The sequence below is a fragment of the Patella vulgata genome, chromosome 5 (assembly GCF_932274485.2).
Source record: "Patella vulgata chromosome 5, xgPatVulg1.2, whole genome shotgun sequence".
Taxonomy (NCBI): domain Eukaryota; kingdom Metazoa; phylum Mollusca; class Gastropoda; family Patellidae; genus Patella; species Patella vulgata.
The window spans coordinates 80,181,126-80,207,769 of NC_065883.2; the positions used below are offsets into that span (position 1 = coordinate 80,181,126).

The window sequence follows — 26,644 nt, forward strand, 5'->3', positions numbered from 1 at the left end:
GGAGTGGAGGTTAAACCCTATTGCTCTCTATCTCTCAAAAAGGTTTTTGTTTGTTTTTTTTGTTTTTCCTTTCAAAGAGGAAGACTTGTTAGGCTGCAGTCAGAACAAGAAAATTGGATGTTAAACCACATTTTCTTCCATTTGTTCTTTTTTCCATCTGTATCTCTCAGAGAAAATTGTATTCCTTTTTCCATCTGCTTCTCTGAAAGAAAAATTGTATTCCTCTTTTTCCATCTGTATCTCTGAAAGAAAATTGTATTCCTCTTTTTCCATCTGTTTCTCTGGAAGGAACTTGTATTCCTCTTTTTCCATCTGCTTCTCTGAAAGAAAAATTGTATTCCTCTTTTTCCATCTGCTTCTCTGATAGAAAATTGTATTCCTCTTTTTCCATCTGTATCTCTGAAAGAAAACTGTATTCTTCTTTCTCTCTCTCTATCAAATGGCGGAAGTTTATAAAAGAAAAGGAATGGCTTATTTGTCAGTAAATTGATTTCTAATCAAATAAAATCGAACACAGCTTGATTTATGATTGAATGCCGGAATTTTACAACAATGGCCACGACCGTAATTAAAAGGGGTCGCGGGATTTGAACAAATTGTTACCAGTGTAAGATAAGTTGATTTTTAGTTATTAGGTGTAATAATAACAACACCGTTATTACATTACGTCTAACGTTAACCTCTGTCTTGTGCCGTCCAATCAATTCAATATTTCCATAAAACATGGCCTCCACTTTCCGTCTGTCCTATTATCGACACCGAGATACAAATGTTCGTCATCATAGGGAAATAAAAATTTCATCAAGAAAGACTAAAGGAGGTATCAAGGGAAGACATTTTCTAGGATCTCGATTCTTCTCACGTCCAATCTTTGACCAAATATAATATTCATAGGAAATTTGATTAAAGAAAGAAAGTTAGCGAATAATTTTACAACTGTTTATAATAAACCTTAATTGTTAATTGGGTTTAAAGTTGGATTCATCCAAATTTTATTTTTATGTGGCTGGAATATTTTATTTCATTTGTATTAGTCAAGGTAATTTGCCGCTGAGATTTTTAAAATCAACTTAAAATAGACTCATCACTATGCAAGAGCATCCTTATTTTGTCTTCAAATATTATATCAATTTTTAATTAAAGATACATTATGTAAAATTTAGATAAAGAGCTGGCCATTTTTGCTATAATAGTTCAAAAATAGATAATGCAAAATGAATATATTGAAATGAAAAATTTTTCATTATTTTTTTTTTTTAACTACTGCAGCTAGAATGTCAAACAAATGTTACATAATACATCTTAAGATTTCAGTGTTTTATTTTCCCGGATTTACAGCAACTTGTTACTCGTAAATTTTCTCCTGATACTTTAACAGGTATTCAATTTATGAACAAAGTTTTTCAAGGTGTTATAAACAATTTTACTTCAGTTCATCAAATATTTCATGACAAATTTTAAAAAAAACTATGATTCCAAAACCATGAAATGAATAGCAGACATTAGAAAGGTTGTAAAAAAAAAACTATGATTCCAAAACGATGAAATAGCCAACATTGAAATGATTGTAAAAAAACCATTAAAATATTTGTAAAATCAGGTGTTTGAGAGTAGGATGGACGGAGTATGGGAGCTGTGGATTAAAGGGATTTAACACTCTGTTTGTCGTGATGATCTCTGTCAGCTGTGTAAATACGGGAGTTGTAATGAGGGCAAGTCCGTGAAACAAGGGAGATAATACTGATAGTATAGCCAAGTTTCTAGGCGTTATGTTATATTAGTTTGTGACACCTTCCTAACATAATAGTCGTAACTCACTGTCTTAATCCTAATCACACAGATTTTAAAGGGGCTTACACATGTCATAGTGAAATGGGGTTTAATGTCTCACATGTTTTAAAGGGGCTTACACATGTCATAGTGAAATGGGGTTTAATGTCTCACATATTTTTAAGGGGCTTACACATGTCACAGTGAAATGGGGTTCAATGTCTCACATACTTTAAAGGGGCTTACACATGTCACAGTAAAATAAGGTTTAAAGTCTCACAGATTTCAAAGGGGCTTACACATGTAACATTGAAATGGGATTTAATGTCTCACATATTTTAAAGGGACTTACACATGTCATAGTGAAATGGGGTTTAATGTCTCACATATTTTAAAGGGGCTTACACATGTCACACTTAAATGGGGTTTCATGTCTCACATATTTTAAAGGGGCTTACACATGTCACACTTAAATGGGGTTTAATGTCTCACATGTTTTAAAGGGGCTTACACATGTCACAGTGAAATGGGGTTTATAACTCAAATATGTTAAAGGGGTTTACACATGTCTCACATATTTATAATTGAGACTAACATGTAGTTGTTTATATATGCTCACATTTAACATAGAAGTCTACTAATCTTGAGAAACATGAATATCGCCGTGGTTACTGACAACCGGCACCCAGATTCATTTTCTCTAATGACTTACAATGTCAGTGTTTTGTCTCATCCCATCGTTTCTAGTAAGGGGTCTTGAACCTACTATAGGAGAGCACCATCTTTAAGATAAATAATATCAGCAACAACAGACCTTTAAACATCAGCAACAACAGGCCTTTAAACAACATGTAATGGTTGAACTTGACCTGATTTGTAAAGAATATCTTAGAGCCAAGATGTGAGAAAATTGACATTTCTCACTGTTACACGTGAATAGAACTCTCCTCAAATAAAACACTATATATATAGAGAAATATTGAAACAGAAATATTTAAATTGACAATAAATCCATGCAAGCTAAACAATAAATCCAAAATTTGCTATAATTGATAATCATATTAATTTATAAATTCTACCAGTTTGTTCAGTATTTATCTATCTCAGTGATTCTCAACCTTTTTTTGCCAATGGCACACCTTTGAAAAAATGCAACACACCTAGCTAAATATATATATGAAAAAAATATTTGAATTTTGCAAAATAAAAACATTGTAAGTCACACCAGTTGACTCCATGACACATGACAGACCTTATGATACAACGCGCATAGCGCTGATCATACCATTATTTAAATTAGCTCAGATTTTTAAGTTTGGATATTTCAAACAAAATGGTATTAAAAGAATTAAGTGGCTATTTAGATATAGAACAAGTAAAAATTAATAGTTTGAGCCTTTTTTTTATTGGGCCCATACATAAACATTTTTATTGGGCTTGTAGTACATCAAACATTTTTATTGGTATTGTAGTACATAAAACAATTTTATTGGGCTTAAAGTACATCAAATATTTTTATTGGGCTTAAAGTACATAAATATTTTTATTGGGCTTAAAGTACATAAATATTTTTATTGGGCTTAATAGTACATAAATATTTTTATTGGCCCTGTAGTACATAAAACATTTTTATTGGGCTTAAAGTACATAAATATTTTTACTGGGCTTGTAGTACATCAAACATTTTTATTGGCCTTAAAGTACATAGATATTTTCATTGGGCTTGTAGTACATCAAACATTTTTATTGGGCTTAATAGTACATAAATATTTTTATTGGGCTTGTAGTACATAAAACATTTTTATTGGGCTTAATAGTACATAAATATTTTTACTGATCTTAAAGTACATAAATATTTTTACTGATCTTAAAGTACATAAATATTTTTTTGGGCTTGTAGTACATAAAACATTTTTACTGGGCTTTAATACAAAAAAACATTTTTATTGGGCTTAAAGTACATAAATATTTTTACTGAGCTTTAATACAAAAAATCATTTTTATTGGGCTTAAAGTACGTAAATATTTTTATTGGGCTTAAGTTGATTTTTTGAGTTTAAGATTAAATAATAATTTCTATAACTTTAATTAATTGGCAAATTTTGATATTTTTGTGTTTTATTCTGAAATAAAAAAAAACTGTATGTAAATGTAAACTTACCTTGATATTTACTCAACTTACCTGTAAACTTACCTGCAAGCCTTTGAAGCGGAGAAAAATGACACCTGGTCTGCACTTTAATTGTTTGAAGTTTTTGATTCCGTAAATACAGGCAAATTATTTCAACTATCAAGAGTCATTATTTGAGTTGAATATTTAACAAAGATATGTAATGGCAAATAACTGGAGAACTCGTTGACTTCTGTCAGACGTTACGATTGTCAATTTTTAGTTTGTTCCAATAAAAAGGCAAATAATAAAACCCATTCGTATATTGATTTTGAAAAATAAAAATTGAGAGAGAGAGAGAAATGGGGCTTAACGTCCACTCTACACAAACTAGGTCACTTCGGGACTAACATATGGTATAATTTTATTTACATAATTCGCTTGCGCATAGGACCCAGAGAAAACCCACGAGGTTGGACAGGAGACCCTACTCCTTGTCACATACAACCGGGGATTCGAAACCACGCCAGTTGACTGAATGACAGACTTTCTTGGATTAGATTACTTTTTTATATATATGTATTTATATATATTTTTTGTATTTTTTGTTTAATTTGATAAAATATCTGTTTGCCTATCAAATAGCAAATTTTGTGACAAGTTTTTTCCGTGGTTGAAATTACGAGTGATCTAGCGCATGTGTTTTAGATCACAAGGTCTGTCATTTAGTCAGGTGGCATATGTTAGTCCCGAAATAACTTAGTTTATCTCTAGGGGATGTTAAACCCCATTTAGTCAAGTGGCATATGTTAGTCCCGAAATAACTTAGTTTATCTCTAGGATGTTAAACCCCATTTCTCTCTCTTTTTAATGTGATTGAATCCAAGCCAGGTGTTTATATAATACGTGTATTTTGCTTTTATAATCATAAGGTCTGGGTTGGGTGGCGGAATGGTTAGCACGTGCGGGTTGTATCATAAGGTCTGTCATTGAGTCAACTGGTGTGGTTTCGATTCCCGGGTTGTATGTGACAAGGAGTAGGGTCGCTTGTCCAACCTCGTGGGTTTTCTCCGGGTTCTCTGATTTCCCTCCACTGCTATATAGACCCCTATGCACAAGTGAATTATTGAACCATATGTAAGTCCCAAAATGACCTAGTTATCTCTCTCTCTCTGGATAATACAATGAACGATCAGCAGCTTATATAAACATTAATGAAAGTATAAATGACATTTGGCTTTCTATTTCCAATGGGAGCCACAGTGGCTAAGTGAGTAAGACACTGGCTCGCTAGCCTGGAGGTCACAGGTGTCATTCCTATGTTAGCCAAATAGATAGAGAAATGAGGAACATTGAGGGATAAATTTATTTATTTACAATTTTATTCAAATACTGTTCTTGGTTTCTGTGTTGCAATATATTCATTTATTTACAATTTTGTTCAAAATCTGTTTTGGTTTCTTCACCGTGGTAAATCTATTTGTTTACAATTTTATTCAAAATCTATTTTTGATTTCCTTATCATGGTAAATTATTTGTTTAAAATTTTATTCAAAATCTATTTGTTTACAATATTATTCAAAATCTATATTTGGTTACCTTGGTTATCTTGTCATTTGTACTTGGTACTGATAAATTCATTCGTTTACAATTTTATTCAAAATCTATTTTTGTATACTTCCCCACGATGGTTATTGGTCCTCAGATAAAAGGCTGAAGTGTGATTTTTTTTACTGTGTGTACATCCCTCGGCGGAGGTTGACTCGTAAATTGACGTTTTTTTAAACTCTGAAACTTCATCTGATAGATGTGCCATGTCGTAGTATGTCACTGCTAATCTTTACGTTTGTTTTAGAATTTTCACGAATCAAACTCAGGGGTCTTTTATTATGGTTAACATGTGAAACGCTTCCAAGTCGATTATTTACTGTGGAGCTACAAAGAACGCGTAGACTTCTACTCCAATATTGACATAAATTTATCCGTATTTGTTTGGTATACATACTTCCTTTGAACTTATTATCCAAACATCGGCAAATTCGCCTGTAATTACCCTATGACAAAACATGGATGGACATTTTCTGTCAAAAAATGTCAAGTTATTTAGTATAGTTAATTTCTCCAAGTTATAATTGACTCGGACTATTGATTCAACTTTTTTGATGGACGTTTTCTTGTTGACTTTGAATTTGGCGTATATCGCGATTATTCATCCCCCCATGAGATATTTTTCTTCCGTCTTTTATTGAAGTTTTTCAATGTTTTAGAAGTCGACTTTTTAGTGTCTGATGTTTGAAATTAAATGAGATTTTTGTTAATTAAATCCTCGCATATTTAATTCAATTAGAAAAACGATCAATGACAGAGCTGGGATAATGGGGATGGAATATAATCGTGTTTAGGGGTGGATCAAATATTCTCTGTTATTAGGGTTTTACATCTGCTACCACCTTTAGGTGATATCGCAGACAAAGGATATACTTCAGGGCCCTGATTCACGAAATTTTAACTTAAGATAAAATCCAAATTTTAGTAGATACCTCAATTTTGATAGGCTAAGCACTAAAATCAATCTACATTATCCAATCAAATTACTAAAATTTGGATTTTATCTCAGTTAAGTTTTCGTGAATACGGGACCAGTGAAGCCGTCTTTAGTTCACATTCCTCTGTAGTGTTTGATCTGTTACAGAATAGGGAAGTTGAATTGTAAATATAGCTATACTACTGTACTTTAAAACATATCATTGATTGGTTCTATTAATCACAAACATGATCCACAAACAAATTCAAATTAAATAGGTTCTAGTTGAGAGAGAGAGAGGTTGAGAGAGAAAGAGAGAGAGAGAGAGAGAGAGAGAGAGAAATCTTTAAGTCCCTGTCTACAGCTGATATCACATGTTTATTTGTAATGATGTAGGGTATAGACTCTGGCTAGGAAAAGTATGTAGTCATTCGGATGGACCCAAAAAAAACCTTAAGGTCCTGTGTATACCATTAGCAGCACGCTAAAGATCCCCTGATACTTTTAAATCAAAATAAGACCAAACTCTAGAACACCTGTCAGGACAAAATCCCCCTCATAACACAATCCATAGTGGATGCCGGTCTTCATAAGGGAGCCACAGTGGCTAAGTGGGTAAGACACTGGCTTGCTACCCTAGAGGTCCCGTATTCAATCCCTACATTGGCCAAGAAAGTTCATCAGGATTGTCAGTGGTGCAGGACAATGTCTAGTCATTTGGATGGGACGAAAAAACCAAGGTCCTGTGTACACATTGGTGTTCTCGTTAAAGATTCCTTGACAGTTAGAATTCGGTATATGAGTATGCGATAGTGCTGCTGTCTGGTCAAAATTTCCCCCATAGCACTCTGTATGGCATATGCCCGTGTTCATTAGCCCAGTCGGAGCAGAACAGTAGGACGTTAAACCCCATTTCATTTCATTTCATTTTATTTCATTTCATTAGCCCAGTTGATGCAAGAAAGGAGGATGTTTTAACAACTTTTGATTTCATTTCATTTTCCATCCAACAATCAGGAATCAACAGTTTGACATCAAATTATTATTGCTTATGAGAATTAATTATATTAAACCACTTTTGACATCAAATTATTATTATTTATGATTATTAATTATACTTATTTTGTTATTTTTTTCAGTCATTAGACGGATTTGGTTTTGCGATATCTAATGATGGAAGGTTTTTGTATATATCCGAAACAGTATCAATATATCTCGGACTTTCACAGGTAAGTCAAATATATCTCGGAATTTCAAACGTACGTCAAATATATCTCGTACTTTCGCAGGTACATCAAATATATCTTGTACTTTCACAGGCACTTTTTACTTCATGAATTATTCATCCCTGACTCCTGTCTCCGCCTACATCATCGTTTGATGGGGGTTGGATGGCCGAATGGTTAGCATGTGTACCTATATCATAAGGTCTGTCATTGAGTCAACAGGCGTGGTTTCGATTCGCCGGTTGTATGTGACAAGGAGTAGGGTCGCCTGTCCAACCTCGTCAGTTTTCTCCAGGTCCTCCGGTTTCCTTCCATTAAAAAGATTCCTACACGCAAGCGAATTATTGAAATAAAAAATTGAACCATATGTTAGTCCCGAAATGACCTAGTTTGTGTCGAGTGGACAAACTCTCTCTCTCTCTCTCTCTCTCTCTCCCTATCTCTCACCCTCTCATTATTTGATACAGCAGCTACACTGATCTACTGGTCCGTCCCCCTCCCCAACCCAGTTATGTAAAATATATCAATATGTTTCTGTCATTCATAGTTACGAAAAATATTCAATCACAACCGGCAAGAGCAGACGACCATATTCTATTAAAAAAAACCAAAAAAAAAACATAAAAAAACCAAAACGGATTAGAGTGAGAATTGTGTAAATATTTTACGATTAGAGATGCCATTAATTAGAATTATTTGAACAAATCTGAGATTTTGACGAGGATGTAAATTAATCCTGATGATTTGATTGGTTATAATCAATATCAATTATAAACACGAGAGAGACATCCACGATGGGCCCGACGAATCTTTTGACAAATCGTATTAAAGTTGACAAATTTTGTGTGAGTATCGCCGCTAGTGATGGAGGAAAATGCCGTTATACTTTGTTAAGATGATTCCGTGTAATTAGATACACAGGAGAGAAAAAGGGGCTTGTGGGATGGTCACCTTAAGACAGGGGTTGACAGTTTCAACAAGATGAATGAACAGAAAATGAAATCTTTTATTTTATTGGTCCTATGGGGGCGTGAATAATGAGCCTTAAGGTCATTCAAGGTCGTCCCCTGCGACCTGATTATTTGTAAGAATAATGACCCTCAATTAATCCCCCCTAGGGGTTTGAACGTGTAAATTGTTTGCCTGTGTGTAGGAGACCTGGTGCTGACATCTAGGTTATTATTACACCACTAGCCATGCTGAGTTCACAGATTGAACTGTCAATCAAATTATTTGAGCATTAATTGACTCCGCCCACCTATAATTGGAGTCAAATTGATGGTAAATTCATTAAGGTGATGGATAGATAGAACTGATGCTAGTTAATTTGTGAGGAAACTTTCAATCAACTTGTATTTATTTCATTTACTCACTTCATTTCATCTCATCAATCATTTAATAAATTTCAATATATTCCACCAACAGGAGTTTTTTTTCGTCTGGAAAACATTTTGTTTTTATAATATCCTTCTTCTTTTTTTTTTTATGATTCTTTTATATTTTTTGTTTATTTTGAAAAAATCTTTATTCATTCATTCATTTTCATTCACTTTTTTTTGTCTGAAAATCATTTTGTTTTTATCATAACCTTTTTCTTTTATTTGAAATTTATTTTTTTAAGAAATGAAAAAAATTATTACTTTTTTCTTTTTCTGTTTCTTCTTTTAAAAAACTTTCTTTAATTAATTTGAAAAAATATTTTCATTCATTTTCATTGATTTTCATTGATTTTCATTCATTTTCATTCATTTTCATTAAGATTGAAGTAAGTTAATAATATCTACAATATTTATTTATTTTATTTTATTCAGGTAGAGATGACAGGTAGTAGTATATTTGATTATGTACATCAAGCTGATCATCCAGAATTAGCAGAACAACTTGGTCTCTGTCTTCCACAATGTAAGTTTAAAATCGCGAAAACTTCCTACTGTTTTTATTAACTTTAAGTCATTTAGTTGGGTGGCCGTGTCAAGTCCCCACTCGTACATTACAAGAAGAAGGGTCACCTGTCCAACGTTGTGGGTTTTCTCTGTATCCTCAGCTTAATCAAACGTATGTGCAAGCAAATTATTGAAATGAAATTGATCCATATGTTGGTCCCAAAAGGAACTAGTTTGTGTTGAATGGACATAAAACCCCATTTCCCTCTTATTGAAAATGAAATGAAATGAGGTTTAGCGTCCTACTGTTGTGCTCCGACGTGGTTAATGAAGACGGGTAAACGCCATACAGTGTGCTATGAGGGAAATTTGCCCTGGCAGCGGCACTATGGCCTACTCTTATATCGAATCCCAACTGTCAAGGGATCTTTTACGTGAACACCAAGGAAAGAAATAAATAAAATCTAAAATCAGTTATATGTTTTGATTTTCATGCTGTCCGTCTTTATTTGCCGATTGGTGCCGAGAAATAAGAGGATTAATCCCATGACCGAATAGTTAGCACATTGTATCATACGATCTATCAATGAGTCAACTGGCGTGGTTTCGATTCCCGATTCCCCGGTTGTACGTGACAAGGAGTAGGGTCACCTGTCCAACCTTATGGGTTTTCTCAGGATCCTCTGGTTTCCTCCCACTGCTAAAGGGTTAGGGTTAGGGTTATGTTGGTCCCGAAATGACCTAAGTTCTCTCTCTCTCTCTCTCTCTCTCTCTCTCATAAAATATTTTTGATTACAGGTAGTTCTAGTTCCATGTCATCACCAAACTCTTCATCTGATGATGTTTCCTCATCACGACCACGATCCGTCACACCTCCCGGAGAACGAGGTAAATATATATAAAACACAGATATACAACAGGCAGAACTCTGATAAACAATTTGATTGCTTGATGATTTATAAAAAGATAAATGTGACAGTAATAAACGAGTGTCAACTATTTATTTCTGGATTACAGACGCGGACATCAGCCTCACTGTTGGCTACTTTTCAAATGTTGTAGCAAAGATTAAAAGTTTTGAAATGTTTTTTAAAAATACCAGAATTGGGGCTGTTTTGGAAAGAGGTAATAAATGAATGGACAATGGAATTTATCTGAGAAATGTGGAATAGAATATTCTGATAAACTGTTTCAATGGCATTTAGTAATTAAACTGGAATACACAGGTGACGATTCTATGTAATACAAGTACTGCTTATTACTGAGTGACTTGATAATGACTAGAGAAGTCATTACTGAGTGACTTGATAATGACTAGAGAAGTCATTACTGAGTGACTTGATAATGACTAGAGAAGTCATTACTGAGTGACTTGATAATGACTAGAGAAGTAGTAATTGTATTCCATAGAATGGTCACCTGTATAGAATATTCTGGACCTAATCATTATTTAAAGGAGCTAAGTCGCTAATATTTGGGACCTAGAAATTGACAAAAATGGGTCACAACGCATATAATAATGTAATATGAATGTATATAAACTGATTTACATTCAATCGTTTCTGTTTTTACTGTAATTTCTAATCAGTTATGTTCGGTGAAATACGCCAGAAGTCTCATGTGAATGGCAATCTTTAGCGTCTGTTTTATCCAGTCTACACCGATAGTATTTATTGCGCATGCTCTCCAGATAAGAATATAGTGTCACCATTTGACATGACTTGTGGGATATGTCTATCCCTGTTCTTTGAGTCCCTTGTTCCAAATTGCGCTGAAACGCATTATGGTACACGATTCGTGTACCAATGGTAAAATGTTTATTTTGTCTTGAATATTGGATATCAGAAGCCCATCTTTTCCCCGTAAGATCACAACATCAATGTTGATTTAAATTGACAAATAATTTGTGTTTTCAATGTTGAAGAATTTTGATGATATTGAGTTAGAGACTTAGCTACTTTAAATTTTCATGTTTTGTACACTATTTGAGTTATTATTATGGTTTATATACTCATAGCTTTTTATTTATTTTTCTCCAGGGTTTGTAATGAATCCTAATCCACAGAAAGGAATGGATCGATCGTTTTGTGTTCGTATGAAATCTACGTTAACCAAGCGAGGTGTTCACGTTAAATCACAGGGCTACAGGGTAAGATGTTTTTCTTTACACAGGGTGGGGGGGGGGGCACGGTGGCTATGCGAGGTGTTCATGTTAAATGACAGGGCTACAGGGTAAGAAGAATCTATTTCTCTATAATATAACTTAAAGCAGCTTTAGGTAAGATTAGATAAAGAGCTGACAGTTCTAGCTATAATAGTTTACAAAATAGATAATAAAAAGAGAATATGTTGAAAATATCAGTTAAATTACTTCACCATGAGTGAGGTTATGGCCGCTTGAGGAACGGTGTAGTCTAGATTGTCATTGCTATTAAGCCGTGAAAAATTAGATATTAACCCATCACTGGAATCAGTGACTATACAGATAATCTTATTTCATTGGTTGAAAGTTGACATCTGGAGGTGTGTCTAGACAGCTGGAATTTGATCAAGGGCTGACGAAATTCTCTTCCCTTATCCTACATATAATCACTGTTACAGAAATAATTAATTTGTTAGTCTCAAAATAACCTAGGAAGAAACTGACGAGATATTTATCCGTTATTTTTTATTATTTACAGGTCGTCCATATACTGGGTAGAATGAGACATCAACTGTCATTCTCTGTCAACCGTAAACAACCACCGCCCTTATTAGGTTTGGTAGGCGTGGCTATAGCAATGCCTCCGCCCACTATCACAGAACTACGAATTGACAACGATACATTTATAACTCGCCTTACACCAGATTTTAAATTAGTCTACTGTGAACCCATGTAAGTGATGTAATTATTGTCTCTTAACTTATTCTTCTTTCCAAGCAATTCTTCCTACTTTGAAGATCTTCGCCACAGATCTCCCAATATATTTTGTCTCTCAACTTATCATTCTCTCCAAACAATTCTTCCGCTTCTTTCCACCTACTGCTACGTACCCACGGTCGTGCGCGTGCGATGATAGGATTGTCCCTATTGAGTCCACGATCCGGTACGTGTACAGTTACGTTAGGATACGTTTCGATATGATCAACACGATCCGGTACGTGTGCAGTTACGTTAGGATATGTTCGATATAATCAACACGATTGCTACGACTGACCTCAATATATGATAAGACCTGATAGGATCACCACAATTAAAACCACGATTTCAATCGTAGCACGAATCGTGATGGTGGGAACCTACACAAGATCTCCCAATATACCATAACCGAGGTACGTTTCTCTTGGTAACGGGACAGACTCAGTCTATACTTCTGTCGAATCTGATTAAAACATAGATCATATTTCGTTTTGTTTTTTATAGTTCAAAATTTCGTTTTACTTACCTTCACTACACTAGGATCTGGAAGAGTTGTTAAATAACCAGCATTCTGGTTGATGTAAGGGATTAGCCAATGAAATGGTCTGTTCAGCGAGTTCTTATCTTTTGACATGCAGAACAGGGGGTAGACATTCGCGGCGATAGAAAAAAAAACAAAGCAAAATTTCTATTTCCGAATAGCCACTTAAAAAACTGAGGCTGATTGGTTAACAAATTGGCTGATATGTCATAGGGTCAAAAGTCAGTCGTATGACTCCTGACACAACCTCCCACTACAACCGGTCAGATCTTCATGTAGTGGAGGCCATCTTGAAAGCATAAAAATAACGAAACGAAATCTCGATCTGTATTTTAATCAGTTTGTACTGATGTCCGATGCCATGAAGTACCATTTCTAATCAAAGAAACAAACTTTGTGTTGTTTGTCAGATCTCATTTTAAGACATTTTTATTAATTCATGACTTGTGACATAAAATGGTGACTTGGTGCCAGTGAGCAGACCGGTCAGGAAATTCTGAGCTTTACAACAATATTATTTTATTCATTCGTAAGATCTGTCATTGAATCAAGTGGCATGGTTTCGATTCTCCGCTTCTTAGTGACAAGGAGTCAGGTCGCCTGTCCAACCTTGTGGGTTTTCTCTGGGTCCTCATCTCTCCCTCCGTCTCCAGGGCCCAAATTGATGCCCTAAAACATTGACAGGGTCATGCTGTTTAATTTGATACCACATTGATTCCCTAAAACATTGACGAGTTCATGCTGGTTAATTTGAACACACAGACATCTTTGATTTTATTTATATAGATTGTTTTCGTTTTTTTTTATAGAATCTGTGAATTAATGGATTTATCAGCTGAAGATGTCAATAATAAATTACTCTACGATTTCTGTCATGCGGCTGATCTCACAAAATTACGTAAAGCACATGTTGATTGTAAGTTGTTTTATTTACTACTGGACTGCTCAATCGGTCAATACAGATTAAGTATGGTTTAATGATCGAGAGCGAGACATTAACGCCTCGTGTTGTTTCAATATATTACGCAATGTCTCCGTGTTGTTTCAACATATTACGCAATGTCTTTAGCTCGAGACCATTAAACAACTTAAAATACAGACACTATCCCGCACGGGCTTTTCAATGAAATACGTCACGCGGGTCTAATATTTCATCTAGTATAGATAATGTACGATTGGCAAGTTGCCCGTACATTATTTGAAATAATGGTACGCCAACATCAAAGGATGATGTCACATCTGTATTTTGATCCATATTACCCGTTTGGCACCAGTCGTGTCAGAAACCTGCCTGATTCTTGTGAAGAGCTGTGAACTAGTTCTGTGACTCTCACGGTTTCAGTTGTGATTTAAAGAGCATTTTATAAAAGATGAGGTACAAATTCGATGTATAAAAATAGTTATTTCTCCCTTTGTTTCAGGGAACTTTAGGTAGTCAATATTTATATATTGGACCTTAAGGGTTAAATACTACATATGTCCTTCAAGTATCTGTTAAGATTTGGTTCTCCCTAAATAATTTAGGGGATATTCGATTTTAAAACTTTCTGTAATTGAATTCTCTCAATCCCCCAAATAGTGACAATTGAGTGAAAAGGGGAATTTTGGGACTACAATGCAACCATGTCAGCTGAAATTTTTTCTTGTTTTTTTACATCGCAATTCTACTCACACTACTTCTGTTGTCAGATATGGCAGAATTGTGACAGAACCGAATTTCGCATCAATCATTATCAATTCTGTCAGCTTTAATACTAGGAGCTTTGAAGACTAAAGGGAGACAACTCAAAATATGATCCTTATTCCTCAGAATACCCAACATTTTCATATTGTGTATGAAGTATTTAATTGATAATTGAAAGATAGTAATAACATGTACACCAGGTGATTTAAGATAAGAGTTTTATATTTACAGTATTAGCTAAAGGTCAGGTGTTGTCCGATTATTATCGACTAACTAATAGAAATGGTGGTTACGTATGGATACAGACATGTGCTACTACAATATATAACAATAAAAATAACGATGAACAGAGCATTATAGCCATTAATTATGTTTTAAGGTACAGTAATAAAATCAACTTTAACTTTATAAGCCTCTACTGACGATATAAACAATAAAATAAAATAGGGTTTAACGTCCTACTGTTCTGCTCTGACTGGGTTAATGAAGACGGGCATACGACATACAGTGAGTGTGCTATGAGGGAAATTTTGCCTGGACAGCGGCACTAGGGCCTACCCTTATATCGCATTCCAACTGTCAAGTTATCTTTTATGTGCAGGTCAATATGTACATGGAAGTTGGAACCTCAAGTTTCATCCCTTCATGATGAACTTTCTCGGTCAAAACAGGGATTGAATATGGGACCTCCAGTTTAGCGAGCCAATGTCTTACTCAATGAGCTACTGTGGCTTCTGCTTCCTTTTAGAGATTCCGCCTCTATGGACGATATAAACCAACCAGCAACACTTTTAAGAGTTGGGTCAAAAATATTGAGTCTTTTTAGTGCTCATTGAAGATGCGTTGGGAGATCATTGTTAGCCTGCGATATTTACTGGATCTGAATACATTTTGTGATGGATGATTCAACGTCAAAATGGATAATCGAGACTTTGTTTTTTTATTGTACCGACTTTAGTAATGATGATCGAGGCTAGGCCCAAAATTCAATCACTAATATCTCGGTTCAGAGTGGAGCATGTTCTCTTTACGTTATCTATTTTTAAACTGTTAGGGTTAGGGTTAGGGTTAGCTACCCTAACCCTAACCCTATTATAGTGAGAACTGTCAGCTCTTTATCTAATCTCCCATAATGTCATATTAAACGAATTCTTATGATGACTATATAAAATTTGATGATTGATTTTGTTTATTATTTTGTTGTTTTAGTGGTGTGGAATGCGATCATATTGTTTTAGATACGTGGCAACTACCACCGTCATCTCATCGTGGTACCGACCAATCAGATCACAGCGATCACAGTGAAATAGGGTCACAACCAGGTTCGTTTCATCACATTAAAAATTCTTTATTCTTTAACTGATAGGGGCTGTGGTAATATAATGGACAGGGGCTGTGGTATTATTATAACTGACAGGGGCTGCAGTATTATTATAATGGACAGGGGCTGCAGTATTATTATAATGGACAGGGGCTGTGGTATTATAATGGACAGGGGCTGTGGTAATATTATAATGGACAGGGGCTGTGGTATTATAATGGACAGGGGATGTGGTATTATTATAATGGACATGGGCTGTGGTATTATCCTGTTTCCTCCCACTGCTAAAGACCCATACGCAAAAGCGAATTATTGAAATAAAATTGAACCATATGTTAGTCCCGAAATGACCTAGTTTGTGTCGGTTGGACGTAAAACCCCATTTCTCTCTCTCTGTGGTATTATATTAAAATGTTCATCCAATAAACAGTCATGAGTTTACACAAAACTATACTTCGGCCTACATGTAGGCCCATTGAGAGGGGAGTGAAACGGGTAGAACAATCCGGGGACAATAAAGACCTAGGGGGCTCGTAAATATCTATTGAATTCTTTTTATATCGACATGGCCGGTATTCATGCAGCAGAGCTCCCTATCTGATCCCTGATGTCTTACTCTGGTCGGTATTCATGCAGCAGAGCTCCCTATCTCATCCCTGATGCCTTACTCTGGCCGGTATTCGTGACGCAGAGCTCCCAATCTGACCCCCAATGCCTTACTCTCGTTGTGCAGTGATAAGTTAAAAACCCTAAGAATTGGGTTTGTGGGATTTCCTAATCCAGCCATACACCACTAGCATCCCAAACCTTCCATGTTGAACAAAACCCACCTAGCTCCCGGACTATTAAATTTCTTTTGGCCTTATTTGTACGGAATTTAAAAGAGTCAGAAAAGCAAATGGTGTGTGGATAATGTTTTGTTATAATTTCAGGTTCTTTGAGTCCTCAAATTGAAGATCAAGCAATGCGAAACAAACCCAATATGGACAGTACAACGGAAGAGAGAATATCGTCACCACCCGAAACTTGTCATAATTTAAAAAAAGAAACAACCAAAGATGAAAAGATGAGCAAAGATTTGGTGGAAGATTTGTCATTATATGGTGAAAGGACCGACAAGGATACGAAAAATAGTCGGAGGAAAATGGACAAACCGCGAAAGCGAAAGCGTGATAACGATAATTCACAGTTAGATTTTTCAATTGATAAAAAGTTACGCAATAATTTCAGTTATTCTGACGGATCGGAGGTGTTGTGTCCATCGTCGTTAGATTCGAGCAGCAATAGTATAATCTCAGCGTCACCTCAAGATTTGTCGTTTAAATCTTTAAATCATAATACTGAATCTGATAAAGACTGGACGTTAGCAAACTCCTCGACAACAGGGGAGGCAACTCCCAGCTCTGTTAAGGAATTGGAGGCGGCCATGAACAGACATTTACCAGCCACGGACAGTAAAGACTCTCATAAAACGGATCAGATGACACGATCCTACCCTAAAAAGGGAACCATCCAATGGGCAGGGTCAAATAATGCAAACCACACAGAAAGCGGGGAGATCCTACCAGCCACCAATTTTTTACGTACTTTGTATGCGAATCGTGAATCTGTTATACGCTGCAATAACCGTCCAACATTTTACAACGAGATGTCTCCTAATTTATTAACGCCACCTTCAGCAGACGCCTACAAGGATCAGCCATGTTTTAGTGTCTCAAACTTGTCAAAATCTACGTTAAATGGACATTATCCAAATATGGCTGCCTACTCGTCAGCCTCTCTTTCGGTGTCAATGACTGCTGCCAGTGATTCATACGGCATGACACCGCCGTCATCTGTGTCACCGCAGGAAAAACTTCAGTCACCTTTCGGCGATCCAAATTACGCAGAAAACTGTACCAGCACGTCTCATGGTAATTCCCATTTGACGTTAAAACAGCCATACCATGTGACCGCCATGACAACCAATCCTATGGAATATAATGGCGTAAAATCGCCATATTTCTCGTCAGTCTCATCATACCCTAGTGTCGAAGACTATCAACCAGAAGTGAATCATGAAACTGTTTCGTACGAACCGTGTTCCCGTTCCGTGTTACCATGGTATCCTGTCTCTTTCTCATCTTGAGGCTGGTTCAATTTATTTGAAGTCCAATAAAGAATTATTTAAAGTACCTAAATCTCTTTGATTTAGGGTAAACATTGGGGTTTAACGTCCACTTGACACAAACTAGGTCATTTCGGGACTAACATATGGTTCAATTTTATTTCAATAATTCACTTGCACATAGGCGTCTTTAGCAGCGGAAGAAATTAAAATTTTGTTTTTGGTTTAAACTTTGAGTAAAGATAAAGTTTTTGATAAACTGCCGTGTAAATGGTGCTTTCTAGAGTATATTCTGTTGTTTCTAGCTTGTCAAAATCTTACCAATTTATAAAAAAACAACATGTTAATTCTGGAATAAAAACGGTCCCTAAATTAAAAAGTGGCGCCCAATCTACATGAGAAGAATAACATGATTAGGTACCCCCCCCCCTCCGAGCCCCCCCCCCCACGAGTCTATTATACATAAAATTCAGTCAATAAGTTTTTAACAACCAACAAGCTCTAACGCCCCTTTGAGTTTGGCCTCATGGTGTTCCTTAAACCTTTGAGTTTGGCCTCATGGTGTTCCTTAAACCTTTGAGCTTGGCCACATGGTGTTCCATAACCCTTTGAGTTTGTCCCCATGGTGTTCCATAATCCTTTGAGTTTGGCCCCAATGGTGTTCCTTAACCTATTAAAGTTTTACTTCAATATTTTGCTTGCACATAGGGCTGTTACTGTGGGAGCTGTGGGGGATATTGGAGGTCCTGGAGAAATACCACAAACTTAGACAGGTGACCATACTTACCAGCTTGGGATCCCCACCCCCATCCCCACCACCACCTCAAATGTTAGATAATTTAGAATTGAAATGTAAACAATGCAAGAAGAATTGTATATAAACAGAGTCTAGGTTAGATACTGTGTATATATTTGTATAAATTTAAAAGATTGTGTATATCATGACAAATTGTTATTTGTTATTTGTCTGTTATTGTTACTTCATTTATATGTAGGTCATGAAGCTTTAAGTTTATAATATGTAGGCCTTAAAGTTTATATGTAGGTCATGAAGCTTAAAGTTTATATTAGGCCTTAAAGCTTAAAGTTAATATGTAGGCCTTAAAGCTTATAGTTTATATGTAGGTCATGAAGCTTTAAGGCTTTTATGTAGATCATGAAGCTTAGAGTCTATATGTAGGCCTTAAAGCTTATATGTAGGCCTTAAAGCTTAAAGTTTTATATGTAGGCCTTAAAGCTTAAAGTTTTATATGTAGGCCTTAAAGCTTAAAGTTTTATATGTAGGCTTTAAAGATTTAACTTTTATTTGCCCAGATTTAAATCTGTCGTTCACAATTAAAGTAAACATTCTAAATTACAAAACGTTTTGCAGGTAGACAAAGCAGCTAATAGGTAGGCCTATATGTTTATATGCCTGGCAACCTTTGTTTTAAATTGATAAAGTACTGTGTTCAACCAAATAATTCTTAATTTGAATAAGAATAATTTCTTTATTAAATGTGTATTACCTATTTGTAAATATTTTATTGGAGGTGTGACCCTTTAACACCTGGATCACCCTAAATTACTTATCCCTCTAGCTCCTGGTCTACCCTAAATTACTTCTCCCTCTAGCTCCTGGACCACCCTAAATTACTTATCCCTCTAGCTCCTGGATCACCCTAAATTACATATCCCTCTAGCTCCTGGATCACCCTAAATTACATATCCCTCTAGCTCCTGGACCACCCTAAATTACATATCCCTCTAGCTCCTGGATCACCCTAAATTACTTATCCCTCTAGCTCCTGGACTACCCTAAATTACTTCTCCCTCTAGCTCCTGGACTACCCTAAATTACTTCTCCCTCTAGCTCCTGGACCACCCTAAATTACTTCTCCCTCTAGCTCCTAGATCACCCTAAATTACTTCTCCCTCTAGCTCCTGGACCACCCTAAATTACTTATCCCTCTAGCTCCTGGATCACCCTAAATTACATATCCCTCTAGCTCCTAGATCGTCCTAAATTACTTTTTCCTCTTATTCCTGGACTAACTTAAATTACAGTTTCATCTAGCTTCTGGACTAACCTAAATTACTGGACTACCCTAAATTACTGTAAAAAGGGTCACGTTTTCTGTTATATTTTTATGAATCTGGGGTAATCAATATTTCTATGTGTCAGATTCTATAGGTTTAATATCTGACTAGTTGCCATGGTGAATGAAAACAAAAAAAATGTTAATAATGATCTCAACTTAGTGTTTCTTTCTCCATTGTTGTAGTGGCATTATTAGTTTACAATGTATTATAATCCATCAAGAACATCTGATGCCACTTGCATAGCTGACAAATGTTTGTTGTACTTTGTATATGAAGTTTGCGACCAATATGATTGGTTTAGTTCTTGTCTTAAATGTAGTTTTGTACAAATGTCTGCAACTGTTGATGGGGAAACAAAACCGGGTTACCATGGATACGGTTGTCAAGAAGATAAATACCTAGGTTACTGTTGTTATGGATACCTAGAGCTGTCATAATTTGTAACAATTGCTGCTTTGACACTATGATAGTTGAGTTTCTCATCTGCTTTTATTAGTTCGTGCATGAGACTTTTGGTAAGGGCCAAAAAGAAAAGGCCCTTTATAACCAATTTGGTCACCCTTACCAGTCTTGAAATTTACCATCAATCAGGTATTTCAAAAATTAAACCATCATACACATTTGTTAAATACATATCTCAGATCGAAGGTATGAAACTCGGCCTCCCAACCCCCATCTGCAGAATAGCCCAATAATGAAATATTAAGCTATTATTGAGAGATACAGTTTCAAGCCAATGGGTAACCACGACAATTGTGTCCCTATAGCAACCATAATCATTATTCTACTGATTTCTATGTTTCATGAAAAGTTCCTATAATTCACATCATTGTTCTGTTTTAGACCCATTTCTTATCATATTGTTGATATGTTGTATATTTACTAATATATATATATATATCTTGGTTCATGTGTATGTAACTACCGGTATATATATTGTCGTATTTCATGGTTCATGTGTATGTAACTATATAAATATTGTCGTATTTTGGTCATCAAACTCAATAAACCTATTTTATAACGAATGTTGTGTTGATCATTCAGTGGAAGGGGGGAGGGGGGGAGCCACGGTGGCTCAGTGAGTAAGGAGCTCGCCCGGTAAAAAGGAAGTCTCAGGTTCCCTCTTAGCCAAGAAGGTTCCTCAGGTTTTTCCAACGTGGTGTTCCCCTTGTCAGGGGTGCAGGAAGGAGGACCTGACAAGGACAGCTGTCTAGTCATTTGAATGGGATGAAAAACCGAGGTCATATGTACACATTGGCATGCACATAAAAGATCCTTTGGCAGTTGGATACAAGAGTAGACTGCTGTTCGGGCAAAATTCCCCTCATAGCACACTGCATGGCCGTCTTCATTAGTCCAGTATAGGAGCAGAACAGTAGGACATTAAACCCCATTTTATTTCATTTCATTTCCAAAAACAGAGGTCTGGTATACACATTGGCATGCACGTAAAATGATCCCTGGACAGTTGGAAATCGAAATAAAGAGTAGGCTGTAGTGTAGCTGTCCGGGGAAAATTTCTCTCAATGCACTGACTCCATAGAGTTAAACATCACATCACCATTTAATACTAATGTATGGTCAGGTATATTTTATTGCTATGCTGTGGTTATGTGTGAAATACACAGAAAGAGAATTCTGCCTTGGTGGTGGCGTTTCTTCCTGCTCTTCTTTGAATTCTGTCAAGGGTTCACGCCAATGTGTACACCAGAGGATGAATAGACACACTAAACTTGTCAGCCGGTTTAACATTCACGGGACACAAACTAGGTCATTTCGGGACTAACATATGGTTTAATTTTATTTCAATAATTCATTTGCGCGTAGGGGTCTTTAGCAGTGGGAGGAAACCGGAGGACCCAGAGAAAACCCACAAGGTTGGACAGGCGACCCTACTCCTTGTCAAGTACAACCGGGGGAATCGAAACCAGTTGACTCAATGATGACAGACCTTATCATACAGCGCACACACGCTAACTATTCGACCATCCAACCCGCCGACCATGAATGCAATACTTCAGTTATTTGTAGACTAAATCGATGAATATTCTGTTGTTATATGTGTAATGGCTTCAAAAATTTTCCAGGACCACAATCAAATTCCTTGTCTTGAGGATTTGGAACAATTCTTCTTATATTTGACTTCTTTGTGATAGAAAAACAATAAAATTAACATTTTACTTTTCTGTAACTGCTTGTCTAATACAGGGCGGGCAGACGTCGTGACATTTTGTATGGATACTGGCAATGCAGAATACTCCTATCTAGGAATCTTTCATGTCCTGCCATTCCAATGTCAAAAGGTTCTTTCAGTGGACCTTCTTTTTATTATCTCATCCGAAAGACTAGGTATAATTTTCTATGACCACATGTACAGTGTTAGGGAGAGAATTTTACATACATAAAGATGTTTCTGAGTATTCTTTATTAAATTCCATCTGCCACAGTTTCCTTAACTATAATTTTCTATGACCACATGTACAGTGTTAGGGAGAGAATTTTACATTTTTTGTCCCATAGACATTAGCTACCCCAGACCCATAGACACTAGTTACACCTGACCCGATGACCCTAGCTTCCCTGGACCCATAGACCTGACCCGTTGACCCTAGCTTCCCTGAACCCATAGACGCTAGCTACACCTGACCCGTTGACCCTAGCTTCCCTGGACCCATAGACGCTAGCTACCCCTGATCTAGCAGGCATAAAAGAGAGAGAAAAATGGGGCTGACACAAACTAATATGCATCAAATTTATTTCACTAATTCGCTTGCTCATAAGGGTCTTTAGCTGTGGGATGAAACTGGAGAACCCAGAGAAAATCAACGAAGTTGGACATATGACCATACTCCTTGTCACGTACAAGTGGGGAAACAAAACCACGCCACTGGACTCAATGATGGACCTAATAATCTAATCGCACATTTTAAATCAATCGGCCATTAGACTCCCGGTATTTAAACATGGGATACTCTAGTTTAAGATTTCTGGGACCTTATCGATCCACGCTGTCCTTGATAAAATAAAAACAGAACATTTAATTTGTGGTTTTATGAATATATTACAATTTTATTTTTTCTCAGTGTAGTTATTATTATTATTATACAAGTCCCCCGTTGCCTCATACTGCATCGTAAAAATAAGTTTTATATTTTGATATAATATTGTATCTCTGATATACATATGTTTCATAGCAACGTATTAGTTTATCCTCATAACAACGTTAAGATAAGTATAAAAAGACTACTAGTATTTCTCAATCAAAGGCCCATAACTCTTTCCTTATTTCTATACCACTCCTTTAGACACATGGCTGAGGGTTAAAATACAGAACAAAAAGGCTGCTTCATTATAATATTTCAGCTTCAGTTTCGTAAAAAAGCTCCAATTTCAGCATATTTTCTCAATCGTCAAATAATGACATAATTTTTTTCCTTATATAGCCACAAGTGCTTGAAAAATCTTTCACAAATAACATTAAGATGAGGTTAAGAGAGAGAGAGAGAGAGAGAGAGATGGGGTTTAATGTCCGCTCGTCATTTCGGGACTAACTCATGATTCAATTTTATTTCAATAATTCACTTGCGCGTAGGGGTCTTTAGCAGTGGGAGGAAACCGGAGTAACAGGAGAAAACCCACGAGGCTGGACAGGCGACCCTACTCCTTGTCCGTACAACCAGGAGAATCGAAACCAGTCAGTTGATTCAATGACAGACCGCATGAGGTTAGGTTAAGAGTATTGTGCCTACAGTGTAGTTGTATAATAAGGGAGATAATCTGATGCAAGGGCAAATAACTCATCTGAAAGAACTTCAATATAGCTTATCTCTTTCTCTTTAATTTTTTTTTCAATATCAACTACGTTCGTTCGGCCAACAAATTTTTTTATTTGCTGAATCTCAAGGATGATTGCAGGAATAAGAATGTAATCGATTTGAGGCATAATATTTATCTTGCTATAATAGTTTAAAAATAGATCATGAAATGGGAATATGTTGAAAATTTCAGTCAAATTACTTCACTCTGAGCCAAGCTATTGGCGATACAATAACACTGTAGTCTTGATTGTCATTGCTACCATCGTTACGATAATAAACAAAGTCTCGATTATCCAGTTTTACTATTATTTCATCAACCACAAATCGTATTCAAATCTATTGAAAATCTAGAATATCCGATGGCATCGAGAGTTGATAATGTTCTTGGATAAGTTAATTAATGTCTAATTAATAATTTAGATAACATTTCAGACCTAAAGAAAGATCTGCAATAGGCAGATTTAGCTCTTGTATAATTTATGTTTTAGCTTAATGTTATCTTTAAAAGGAATATTCCAATTTACAAGCGCCTGTGATTATAGCATGTCTTCCCTTGGCCAGCAAAGGATTTCAATAACTGTCTAAATAATACAGAGTTATGGGCCTTTGATTTTGTAATCCGTGAATTAGTAGATATTACTGTATAAAACAGGTACACACACATTTATAGAGAGCAACCATACTGTATAAAATATTACAAATACATTCATCATCTACATATAACATACTGGTATGTTCAAGTCAAAAAGACACTTACCAAGACACTTGTATAATTAGTCTCTACCATCCAAGCCTTGTCCCTTGCTCTGGACAATTGTGGCTATGATGGTGTAGACTTGTGTATATATGACATATTTAATAGTATTGATATAGGTACAATATACATGTATATATATATATATATATATAGGATAACTGAACACAATGACACACATTAAGACATGCCCATTAATTAAGACACACCCATTAATTAAGACATGCCCATTAATTAAGACACGTCCATTAATTAAGACACGCCCATTAAGATGTGCCTATTAATTAAGACATGCCCATTAATTAAGACACGCCCATTAATTAAGACATGCCTCTTTACCTAGATGTATATAATATTGTTTGATTGAATGATAATTTACCTCCATATAAAGTAACTGACATCCATATAAGGTCATTTAATCCATATAAGGCAACTAACCTCCATATAAGTCAATTGCCCTTTATATAAGTCAACTGACCTCCATATAAGGTAACTGACCTCCATATAAGGTAACTGACTTCCATAAAAGGTAAATGACTTCCATATAAGGTCATTCAATCCATATAAGGAACATACATTAAAATAATGAGCCTGTTCACTAAACAATTTCAGAATAAAAATCACCCTTAAATATGAAATGAAATGAAATGGGGTTTAACTTCCTACTATTCTACACCAACTGGGCTAATATGCCAGGAGTGGAATTTTGCCTGAACAGCACGGTTTCTGCTAACTCTTCAAAAAATTGTCAACGTTCAAGGATTCCTTTATGTGAAAATGGAACCATAGTTTTTCGTAGACGCTGCTGGAAAATCCTGCTAGGCTTTCTCGGCTAACACTTTGTTTCATCGTCATCGAACAGTCCCTACGGTACTCGTCATCGACCAGTCCCTACAGTACTCATCGTCATCGACCAGTCCTTACGGCACTTAAGAGTGATTTTTATACTTGTACTATTTAGTAAAACTGGCCCCTGATATAGAGAGAAATTGAGATCTAGCGAGCCTGGTCAATGATATTTATTTTGTTCGTAACACAAATAGATCCGAAGGATTGAATCCTAGTCTAAAAGTGTTTAAAAAGGCAACAGCTTGAAGGCAGAGAGGAATACAAGGCAAACATTATGCTTAATTAATAGTTGTATTTGGTCACATGGTAGGATGTATCATTTAATAAATGGCCGTGTGTACAGACAGTTCAATTCTCCAGCTGGTTCAATTCAAGGCAAGTTACACAAATATGACAAGACACAGTCCTGCTTAAAGTGGAAATTGCAAATTTTTAAGTTATATTTTTAAAATGTATTAAAATAAAGCCTGAAAATAGATGGTATCCATAAACAGTCCTACCTTGTTAAAGAATAATCCTATTAATCCTATAATTCACTATTGCCAGCTGAGAAATTGGCAAAAATGTCATTTTCCTCTTCATTTTCAAACGTTTGCAAAAAGCTACTCCATGGTGGAGAATAGAAAACAAGGGAGGTAATTGTGTTCTAATTTCCTGTTTAAATGAGTTTTAAGTGTGAGAATGACACTTATGATCGTATAATTGTGAGTTGACAACCTATTGAGAAAAAGACATAGAAATAATTACGTTTTGACTTTTTTAGAAAATTTGCAATTTCCGCTTAAGTTATCATGGCAGAAGTGACGTGCAAATTTTACGTCTTGGCAACCAGAAATTATGCGCCGCCCTTCCCAAGTTCAGGATCTGGAAGGTGGGAGACAGATGTATTTATGAAAGTGCTGAAAGCGGTTTGGCATGTGTTTCAGGGTTCAGTATATACCACTGACTTGACACGCCTTTGAAGATCTGGGCCCTTATTCACGAAAACTTAAACTAAGTTACAATCAAAATTTTAAGAAATACTGCAACTTCATTGGATGTATGCAAATTGATTTTACTGGTCAGCCAATCGAATT

At 35.8% G+C, this 26,644-nt stretch overlaps 1 protein-coding gene across 3 annotated transcripts in view; it reads left to right on the forward strand.

Annotated features, from left to right (window-relative positions):
• The window catches only part of LOC126822534 (protein trachealess), an 82,100-nt gene extending 60,928 nt beyond the window's left edge, over positions 1-21,172 (forward strand). For all 3 annotated transcript variants that reach the window (XM_050551470.2, XM_050551471.2, XM_050551472.2), the window contains exons 4-12: positions 7,544-7,633; positions 9,442-9,532; positions 10,312-10,401; positions 11,553-11,662; positions 12,195-12,388; positions 13,763-13,869; positions 14,869-15,016; positions 15,847-15,959; positions 16,891-21,172. In XM_050551470.2, coding sequence (XP_050407427.1) covers positions 7,544-7,633; positions 9,442-9,532; positions 10,312-10,401; positions 11,553-11,662; positions 12,195-12,388; positions 13,763-13,869; positions 14,869-15,016; positions 15,847-15,959; positions 16,891-18,086 — 2,139 coding nt within the window. In that variant the 3' untranslated portion in view covers positions 18,087-21,172. The remainder of the gene's footprint in view (positions 1-7,543; positions 7,634-9,441; positions 9,533-10,311; positions 10,402-11,552; positions 11,663-12,194; positions 12,389-13,762; positions 13,870-14,868; positions 15,017-15,846; positions 15,960-16,890) is intronic.
• The last annotated feature ends 5,472 nt before the right edge of the window (positions 21,173-26,644 follow it).